The sequence below is a fragment of the Garra rufa genome, chromosome 4 (genome assembly GCF_049309525.1).
Source record: "Garra rufa chromosome 4, GarRuf1.0, whole genome shotgun sequence".
NCBI classification, from domain to species: Eukaryota; Metazoa; Chordata; class Actinopteri; order Cypriniformes; family Cyprinidae; genus Garra; species Garra rufa.
Genome location: NC_133364.1, coordinates 23,323,623 through 23,334,779, shown reverse-complemented (window position 1 = coordinate 23,334,779; position 11,157 = coordinate 23,323,623). Strand labels below are relative to the sequence as shown.

The window sequence follows — 11,157 nt, the reverse complement described above, 5'->3', positions numbered from 1 at the left end:
TAGTCAAAATCAATTCACCTGTTTATGTTTCGTCACACAACTAGTTCATTTAATGCACTGTGTGAATTTCTCCTCATCCTGTAATTCCAGTTAATGAACAGTGGGACGTGGCTAATTTGAATCTAATTCCAACAGCTAATTTTTAAATTCTGAAATTTGCTCAACCCTGACCTACATACAAGCCTAAAATAACAAATTTCAGAGAAATATGAATCAGAGTTGTGATGCTCATGCGAGCTACTACACACATTCACATAACCCTAAAAATAATCTCCTCTCTTTACTCCCCTCCTGTTTGCTCTCAACCATCCCTGTCAGTTTGCTCTCAAATCTGTGCATCCATTCAGAAATCAATTCATTCTCATCGGGAAAGCTTCCCAGTGCACTCTGCTCATCGGACTTTTTTCAGCAGAATGTTTTCCAGAGGCTGTGTCCCATATGGCCATGAGAGCATAATCTCCCTGTGGCCTCTTTCTCTCTGGCTTTAAGCCCTCTGTCCATCCCATTACTACCACTGCACATCTGTCTGCAGCTGGAGGACTGACAGAGCAATCCATCAGTGTTGTTATTTCTGAAACCAGCCTGCATACTGCAAGTTCGAAGCATCTAAATTTTCTTAAAGGAACAGTTCACCTAAAAATCTAAATTTTGTCTTTAGTTTATTTATGAGCAAACTAGTGTTATCTAATCATGAATAAGTCTATGAAAAAAAAAAAGTTATAGTAGCCTACATCTCTCCAGTTGGCTGTTACAGTACTTGTTAGGCCTGAATAATGAGCAAAGTTCATCCTAACAATACAATTATGAAAGCATGTAATAAACTGGAGAAAAGCTGCCAAAGACTTGTCTAGTGCTCGTAATTACTTTGACTGTGCAGTTGCACAACAGACACCAAACTATATGAAATACAGGGCATGTATTCACACTGCAGGGAGCAAATGAGGTGCCACGCTGTCTAGTGCTTTAGCTGCTGCTGTCAGTTCACTGTGAAGGTCATAGGTTGTGCATGGGATTTGCTTCTGCATATTTTAAGTCTTGCGTTTAACCCTGTGCACTACGTTGCAGGGGTTCAGGACTAGCTCTTGAGTATATTCATGGAGATTAAAGTAAACCCTCATCAGGATGACTCTAATCGCTACTGCTGCTATATGAGCTGGGAAGATCTAATACAGCATACTTGTTGTTCCATTTAAAGCATATGATTCATAGTTAATATTTCGGGTTGGTCGCAGTAAAAATGTTTGAAATTTGGTGAAACTAACAAATACAACATTGGAAGTCTTGCATATACTGTACGCCCGAACACTCATGAACATAAAACAGCTATGCTGAGTCAAAGTGAAACTGAATTAAATTGAAATTAAAGTTTTTGTCTAATAAGTCTAATTCATAATGTAAAAAGGAGCTTTAGAAATGTATCTTTTTGAAAGTCAGAATTAAATTGCACTTTTATCAAAATGTACATTTTAAACATTTTTTTTTTCATAATATTATTTTGGTCAGTCATTAAAATTATTTTTATTTTTGATGCAATTAATCGTGATTAATCTATTTGTCAGCACTAATTTGCATGTGTATTTTATTAAGTTTACATTTAATTTAAAGAAATTTTGAAATAAGATTTTAAATGCCTAAGCTCATATGAGAATTTAAAATTGTATACTTCTGATTTTTTGCATGTTTGATGAGCCTTAGATTTAAACATCCGAATGATGTATTGTTATTCTTATTATGTGTTATTCAGGAACCTTTTTTTAAAAAACCAATTTAACCAATGATCGATCTTTGACAAGCGTTACAACTTTTTTTTTTTTTTTACAACTTTTTATATTAAATGTCTTATTTATCTAAAGTTCAATAAGCATCAGAAATGTTTAACAAGCCATTTAACAAGCCTTAGAAGCTACATTTTAAACATCTGATTTATTTCCGGCTCAATAAGCTTTAGAAATTTTAATTTTAAATATTTTAATTTTATTTTTAAATATTTTAATTTTAAATATTTAAATTTTAAAATTTTAAAGATTTATTTTATTTGTCAATCACTAGAAATTGAAAAATTCCAACCAAACTAATTAAATCATTTTTTATTTAAACATTACTTCTCCCACAAACCTCAAATTTTAAATATCTTATTCCACATTCAACAATGGTCTGCAATTTGCATTTAAATTTTAAAAGATTTAGTTTGTATTTTAAATGAAATGTACATGTTAATCCAAATTATGTATTGTTCAACAACCATTAGAATTTTTGTTTTTGTTTTAAACATCTGATTTAACCACCCTGCTGGAAAAAAAAAACAATAGAAATCATCACAGAATTTATAATGGTTTTACTGGTTATAATGGGAATTTTACTGGTTTTAATGGAAAGTGTAATGGTGCCTGTTGGTTTATATAATTGGTTTATATATATATATATATATATATATATATATATATATATATATATATATATATATATATTACATTTATTTCTTAAATATATACATGTATGTGTGTATATTTATATATACATATAAATATCCACAGCACACACACATATGTTATGTAAACACAATCTTTTATTTTGGATGCAATTAATCGCGATTAATCGATTTGCACTAATTTGCATGTGTATTTTATTTAAACATCATATCTGCTACAAAATTCAAATATATGATTCCACATTCAAGAAGTTTATATTTAATTTAAAGTAAATTTGAATTTACATTTTACAGTTTACATTAGAATTAAAGTAAATTAAATTAAATGTTATACTTCAATTTTTTTTGCATGTTTGATGAGCCTTAGATTTTCAACATCTAAATTATACATTGTTATTCTAATTATGTATTGTTCAACAACCATTAAAATGTATATTTTAAATGTCTAATACAATCAATGATCGACATTTGACACGCATTACAACTTTTTCTTATTTTAAATGTCTTATTTATCCAAGTTCAACAGCATCAGAAATATAGAAAGCCTGATCTACATTTCACATTTACCAAGCCTTAGAAAACCAGCTAAATAAAAAATAAAAAATAAAATAAAAATTACGGTTCAGTGAGCATTGCAAATTTAAATTCTAAATGTCTGATTTATTGTAGTTGTCAACACAATAGAAATGTAAAATTCGAATTAAACTAATAAAATTAAATTCTTTATTTAAACATTACTTTTCTCACAAACTTCAAATTTTAAATCTTATTTCACATTCAACAAAGGTTTAAAAATGTACATTTTACAATTTTAAAAGTCTGATTTATCCCAAATTTAATGAGCTTTTGAATTGTAAACATTTATCCCATTTTTGTTCATATTCTAAATGAAATGTACATTTTAAACATCCAAATTATGTATTGTTCAACAACCATTAGAAATTAAATTTTAAAATGTCTGATTTAACCACCCTATAAAAAATAAAAATAAAAAAACACTATAGAAACCATCACAATTTGTAATGGTATTACTGGTTATGATAAAAATTTTACTGGTTTAATGGAAATTGTAATAGTATCTGATAACAAGTGGCTCATATATGAATATAAATATAAAAATATATTATATTTATTTCTTAAATATATACATGTATGTGTGTGTGTGTGTGTGTGTGTGTGTGTGTGTGTGTGTGTGTGTGTGTGTATGTATATATATATATATATATATATATATATATATAAACACACACGTTATATAAACACAAACTTTTATTAATTGTGATTAATTGATTTGACAGCACTAATTTGCATATGCATTTTATTTAAACACAATATCTGCAACAGAATTCAAATATATGATTTCACATTCAACAAATTTGAATTTAGATTTTAAAAGCCTAAGTTCATATGAGAATTAACATTTTATACATCTGATTTTTTTGCATGTTTGTTAAGCCTTAGAGTTGAAACATCTGAATTATGTATTGTAAATGATGTATTCTTCAGCAACCATTAAAATGTGTATATTCTGAACAATTAAACTAATAATTGATTATTTAAATGTCTTATTTATCCATGTTTAACAGCATTGGAAATGTAGAAAGTCTGATCTACATTACACATTTCACAAGCCTTAGAAATCTAGCTAAATTAAAATAAAATAAATTATTTCCAGTTCAGTGAGCATTTCAAATTTAAATTTTATATGTCTGATTTATTTTATCTGTCAGTCATTAAAAATGTAAAATTCTAATTAAGCTTTGTATTTAAACATAATTTCCAATTTTAAATAGCTTATTCCACATTCAACAAAGGTCAAGATATTTCCATTAAAATTTTAAAGTTTAATGAGCCTTTGAAAATTTAAACATTAAACATCGAAAAATAGGGGTTTGTACCTTTTGAGGTACAACAGCTTGTCGCTGGAGCAGTACCCTTAAAAGGACATCTTTGTACCTTTTTTTTTTTTTACCCCTAATAGGTACATATTAGTACCTAAAGTTCTAAGGTACTAATATGAACCCTATAGGAGTAAAAAAGGTACAAAGATGTCCTTTTAAGGGCCCTTCAAAAGGGTAAGCTGTTGTACCTCAAAAGGTACAATTTTACACCCCTATTTTTTCTGTGCATTTCCGTTCATATATTCTAAATGACATGTACACTTTAAACATTCGAATTAAGTATTGTTCAACAACCATTAGAATTTTTTATTTTAAACATCTGATTTAACCACCCTGCTGAAAAAAAGAAACAATAGAAACAATCACAGAATTTGTAATGGATTTATTGGTTATAATGAGAAATGTACTGGTTTTATTAAAAACTGTAATGTGTCTGTTGACTCTGGTACTGGTCACCTTTTAATGATGGCTTTTTAAAACTACTAAATCCTAAAGGAATATGTGCCAAAACACAACACAGGAAACCATTTTTAATGGTTAGTAATGTTTGCAATGGTATTTGCAGTGGAAACCATTACAATTTCTGTGATGGTTTCATTTTTTTTTTTTTTCAGCAGGGCAATGCTCGTCAAGCATTAGAACTTTACATTCCAAACGTCTTATTTACCCACGTTCAACAAGCTTCCATCTGATTTATCCCATTCAAAATCGTCCGCTACACAAGCGAGTGGTAAATAATCCCGTTCTCCTCCCAACCACTCCCATCATCCGCACGGGCTCCAATCCGCGCTCACTCGCTCTCTCCGCCGCTACAGTGCGCGCGCTGATGCCGCAGCTCCAGTCTCTCTCTCACTCTCTCTCTCTCTCTGATAATAACACGACACAGTCATGGCGACAGTGACAGTCCAACCGCTCACCCTGGAGCGAGGTGAGTACTGGCAAATGCGCGTTCATTCAGTCTTCGCTGCTGGAGCTAACTTTAAGCTTTTGCGCTATACGTTTGCCGGATTTTTGCATTATCGGACTTGGGGCTTGTTGATGTTTTGGTGATGTTGCCTTCTCGGTTCGGCTTGTGTCCGTCAGGTATGATGGTGATGATGACGGTGATGCACAAAACACGCTCTGTGCTTCAGGATCCATTCGTGTGTGTGGATGTCGATGGGATTTGTATTCGATGTATTTTAATAAAGCACTTCAGGCACTCGTTTCGTACATACACTTTGCTATTTTCTTTATTTTGTCCTTATTTCACTTTATTGGAGATTCTCCAACTTCTCAGTGTGCGAAACTGAATTCGAGAGTGAGTTGTTTATACACTTTAATAAAATAAAAACGGATTACGATGTGCTCGAATAATCTACTGTACGCGCGGTGCTTCATATTACAGTTGAAAGAAGAAATGTGTCACAACGTGACTGAAGTCATGTGGACAAACGCTTGCCTTGTTAATATTATCACTGTTGTGGCTTAATTTATTATCGTCGGTCAGTGACCTGTCAAAGCAGCCTGAGTGGAACAATGTGGGCCGATGTGCGCTTAAATCACCATGAATTGCGTTTTATTTATACGCGGTTTTACAGCAGGTCAAATAGTAGCCTATGGAAACTCAAACCATTTAAAGCGTCTCCCAAGCAAAGCGATGAAGATATTTTTAGAGAAATAAGACACCTCTGGCATGTGCGCACAACGCGCTGTGGATATGTGGAAACTGTATATTGCTTCAAAACTAGTAGCGATGTCCGACTGGCGAACGAATTGTTGTTTTGAGTCGAATCAATTGAACCGACTCACAAACACGTCTGAATGATTCGAATCGTTGAACCGAGAAACAACGACTTAACCAATGATATATGCAAAATAAGTCAATAAGCCAATAAAATATAGTGTTTGTGAATTGATTGTATGACAGTTTTATCAACATGTACAAAAAGTGGTTTTAATAAACAGCTTTTGGCTGAACACAACTTTTTAATCCAAGAAAAACAATTGTTTAATGTATGTAAACGCTTATTTAAAATAATGAATGATAATAAAACTGAATAAATCTTGCTATAATATGGCTTTACTAGAACATTTTAAAGTATGTAACATAGCACACAAGCTTGTCATGACATGATGACATAAAAATTGGTGAAAATGGTTCTTTAAAATCAACTGTTCGAAAGAACAAGTTCATGAAACTTAGTCTGTTTTCCCATAACTCCCGTAACTACAAAATACTTATTATAATTAGAGGATTAGTTAACTTCAGACCTTCCCATGTCATCCAAGATGTTCATGTCTTTCTTTCCTTGGTCAAAAAAAATGAAGGTTTTTGAGAAAAAACATAAGGATTTTTCTCCATATAGTGGACTATGATAGTGGTCCAAATTGCAGTTTCAGTGCAGCTTCAAAAGACCCTACATGATCCCAGCCAAGGAATAAGGGTCTTATCTAGCAAAATGATCGGTCATTTTCTAAAAAGCAAAAAAAAAAAAAAAACATGCTTTTTAACCACAAATGTTCGTCCACAATTGACCTTTCCAATGTGACTAAGTAATGCGTGAAGTCGTAGTGCAAGATGAGCATTTGTGGATGAGCATAAGTACATACATTTTTATTATTTTTAGAAATTGACAGATTGTTTGGCTAGAGGAGTCCCTTTTTCTTCAGCTGGGGTCATGTAGGGTCTTTTGAAGCTGCACTAAAAGTACAATTTTGTCCTTCAAACCGTTGATTCCCATTGAAGTCCACTATATGGAATGTTTTCCTCAAAAACCTTCATTTCTTTTCGACTGAAGAAAGAAAGAGCATCTTGGATGCCATGGGGGTGAGTAAATTATCAGGAAATTTGAATTCAGGAAGTGAATAATCCTTTGCACTACAAGCAATGCAATCATGATATTGGCAACCTATGCAACCAATCAGGGTTGTGTTTACCAAAAGCAACTATGGCCGGCGTTTACCAAGTTCCATTGGTATCAACAAAGTTCAATGGAACCTCTGACCATAGTTATCTAACAACGCTTTTGGGAAACGTACCCCAGAATCCTAATAGAAGTATTCTAGGTTTGTCACATCACTCAATATGGTTTGTTTGGCTTGCTCTAAACGTTGTCTAATGTAATAGATTATATACTTAGAGCCAAGAATACACTGCATTGCATTGTTGTATTGCATTAAATCTTGTTCTTATGATTTGTTTTTATTTGATCTCTGGTGAAAAAGCGGGGTCTAGTAAACACATCTTTACACTGCTGGGTCTATGGGGGGTTTAGCTACCCAATAATTTTGCCCGACGTCCCAGGGAGCACACTTTTGAAAATGACCACCTAGAAAAGTACACTGGAGCAACTACAAAGAGCCCCCAATAGTTCATATTCATTTATATAGTTTAAACAGAACCTCCAGATGAAATTAAATTTAAGTGGAAACAGATTTATTTTGGTGACATATTTTGAGCGTTGCCAGAAACCCAAAGTAATTGTTAAGCTTAATGATAGCACATTTAAACAAACAGATTTATGACAGCAGAAATCCAAAACACCACAGGCCTCACATTATTCAACATCTCTTGCAATAAGCCTGCTATGCTTGAGGTTATACAGGCATAGAGTGAAGCCTGAATTGTAGCTATAATTTGATCACAGAGAAAATAACCTTGTGCGTCCCTTCATTTTGAGTGCGGCCGGTTAATGTTGTGAAGATTTTCCTGCTATTGTATTTAAATAACAGATGTTTAGATAAGAGCCAGGACGTGTGGACGTGTCACTTCTGTACAGTATACAAATACTAATCTAGCAAACTAAAATCAATAAGATACTCTGTCAACTTGTGTATAGCATAGACTTATATTTCTGTAAGAAAACTCTAACCCAGATCTTAGATAAGGATGGAATGCTTGCGTTTGATAAACAGAACTGTACTAGGCTTATACAGAAGGAGAGATTGAAATCAGGGAATATGGGGATTTTGGAGGAGTAAAACCTGAGGACGACTAGAGGACGATCAGTGCCTCTCTGGCTTGCTTCATTCAAAGGATAGACAGGTCATAAGGAGCTCCTCAACTTTTTCCCGGTGGCTCGGTTGACTTGTGGGCCAACTGTTGAAATCAAATTGAGATACAAAGTAAAAGCTTTGAAAAAGAAGAAACAAGTATTGACCCATTTTTAAAACACTGCTGCATCCAAATCTGCCTAATTCCAGACTATATGTGTACCTAGACCACAAAAGCAGTCATAAGGGTCAATTTCTTCAAATTGTATACTAGAAGCTGAATAAATAAGTTTTCCACTGATGTATGGTTTGTTAGGATAGGACAATATTTGGCCAAGATACAACTACTTGAAAATCTAGAATCTGAGAGTGTAAAAAATCGAAATTTTGAGAAAATTTTAGCAATGCATATTACTCATCAAAAATTAAGTTCTGATATATTTACGGTAGGAAATTTACAAAATATCATCATGGAACATGACCTTTACTTACTATCCTAATGATTTTTGGCATAATATAAAAATCAATAATTTTGGCTCATACAATGTATTGTTGACTATTGCTACAAATATACCTGTGCTACTTAAAGGTTGTATCAGCGATTTCTAGCCTAAAACATAAATGGTCAAATTCAGCTGAGCTTTCTTCACGATCCGCTCGCTGCCTGCCCCATAAATTGTCTGTGAAAAAACCGCGTCTCTCTGGTCAGCCTAGGGTCCGAGATATGCCAAAAAAACAATCGGCGCTATCAACTATTCCACAGATAAACAAACCGTGTTCCAACCAATCAGCGTCAGGGGGTTCGTGTTGTGGACTTTCCTACTGGTGCAGGGATGTGAGGGAGGCGGAGCGAAAGTCCACAACACCAAACCCCTGATGCTGATTGGTTGGAACACTGTTTGTTTTTGCTGTGGAAAGGTTGGTAGTGCCGATTGTTTTTTTTGGCATATCTCGGACCCTAGGCTGACCAGAGAGACGCGGTTTTTTCACAGACAATTTATGGGGCAGGCAGCGAGCGGATCATGATGAAAGATCAGCTGAATTTTACACTTTATGTTTCAGGCTAGAAATCGCTGATACAACCTTTAAGACTGGTTTTGTGGTTCAGGGTCACATATAGTATGTGTAAAACAAAACAGATAATCAGTAGTATGTCCAAATTCATAGTATTTGAAAAACATTAGGCCTACTACTTCCACAAGATTTTGAAGTGTGCATTTGATGGACATTTTACCCCTTGAAGCCACCGGAGAGGATTTATGAATGGTAGTTAGTCACATGACAAAGCCAACATAGTGGATGTAGTACATCTGGTTTGCATTCGCACCCTAAACCCTTGTGGTCTTCAAGTCCACAATTTAGTGACATAATGCTGTATCTACTGTCGGGTAAAAGTCTGCTGAAGTTGACAGAAAAACGCATCGAGGACTCATAGCAGCTGCAGAGGAAGATGAAGATGGATGAGGGGACACCCTACGATCTCATAGACTTAAAATTTTTAAGGTTCACAATATTGTTTTGGAAGTCTCCTACAATAAGCTTACATGCATGCAAGGTCAAACAACGCTTTCGTTTTCTTAAAATCTGCATTTAATATCACCTTATTTTCCAGCGACACTCGAATGATTTGTTTGAAGCAGTTCAAAGATTCAGTTTCTCTAAACTTCTCCTTTCTGTGAGCCTACTCTGCTCTGATTGGTCAAACGGCCCAGTCTGTTTTGATCGGTCTACCGTCCGTGTCAGAAACACTCGATAGAAAATATAAACATCTATTATTTATCATACTTACATGTTGTGATTCAGTGGAGCCAGCTGGTTCAAATAAACTGGGTACTGAGCAATCTTTCAAGAGCAAGCATTTTGGGAATCCCACGTTGAGCTCCCTGCAATTAGAGAGGCAGTCGTCAGTAAAATTACGTTTGAGGGCAGGTCAAATTGTTTGCGGTCAGCCAGCGTTATGCAAATGTGTTAAAGTAGGATTCGAATTACTAACAACTTGTTCAGGCTGTTCAGAACTGATTCTTTCTTTTGGAAGACAATAACTTTATTTATTGCGCAGTTTTGGTAGATTATTTATATTCACATCCAGCTACATTACACACTGCATGAAAGGCAATATTCAAAATGGTATAATAGGGGCACTTTAACAGACATGCACACTCGGCAGCCATTCTAAGTCCACAAAACCACAAGTGCACATAATTTGGGACAGGGCCATGCTATACACACATTCATACTATATGATGAACTTTTTAATTGTTTTGAGAGGCAAGTTCTTTACCAAATGTAGTACCTACTAAGACAGTATGCAATTTTTTATGTAGCTTGCCTTATTCTTCAATAATTTTTCCAACCTTGCGGTCTTAAGGAAACCCATACTTTATGGTACACCATGGAAATCATCAAAATTTCCTACAGGAGTTTCTGTATTCCTTATACACATTATGTATTCTGTACACACATGATGGAATGATGAATCATTGCCATGTTCATCACTTCTAAGCCTTCTTGGACAAAGCCCTCATGTTATGCTAATATTGGTGTACCGTATGATCAAAATATACATGCAATCAAATGTGCCTCCAATTCCTAGTACTGAAAATGTCAATATAATTATGTGGGATGCAAACATGGCTCTCTATGATTAGCATTGCATGGCATATTCCTCTCAAACAATTGTTCAATTTAATAGCTTTTCCCCTGCGATGTAAAACATTATTTTTGAACTGGATAAAATAGTGGGTCCTGGGCTGTTTTTAGGTCACGTTCCATCCTTGCTTCATTCTACTAATGCAGTACCCCCTGCACAAAATCGATTTATTTGTTTTCAAGATCTTGGAAGTCCTCTTTTTC

At 34.1% G+C, this 11,157-nt stretch overlaps 1 protein-coding gene across 2 annotated transcripts in view; it reads left to right on the top strand.

Annotated features, from left to right (window-relative positions):
* Positions 1 to 5,134: 5,134 nt before the first annotated feature.
* lin7a (lin-7 homolog A (C. elegans)) overlaps positions 5,135 to 11,157 on the top strand; it is an 83,611-nt gene continuing 77,588 nt past the window's right edge. For both annotated transcript variants that reach the window (XM_073838867.1, XM_073838869.1), the window contains exon 1: positions 5,135 to 5,257. In XM_073838867.1, coding sequence (XP_073694968.1) covers positions 5,218 to 5,257 — 40 coding nt within the window. In that variant the 5' untranslated portion in view covers positions 5,135 to 5,217. The remainder of the gene's footprint in view (positions 5,258 to 11,157) is intronic.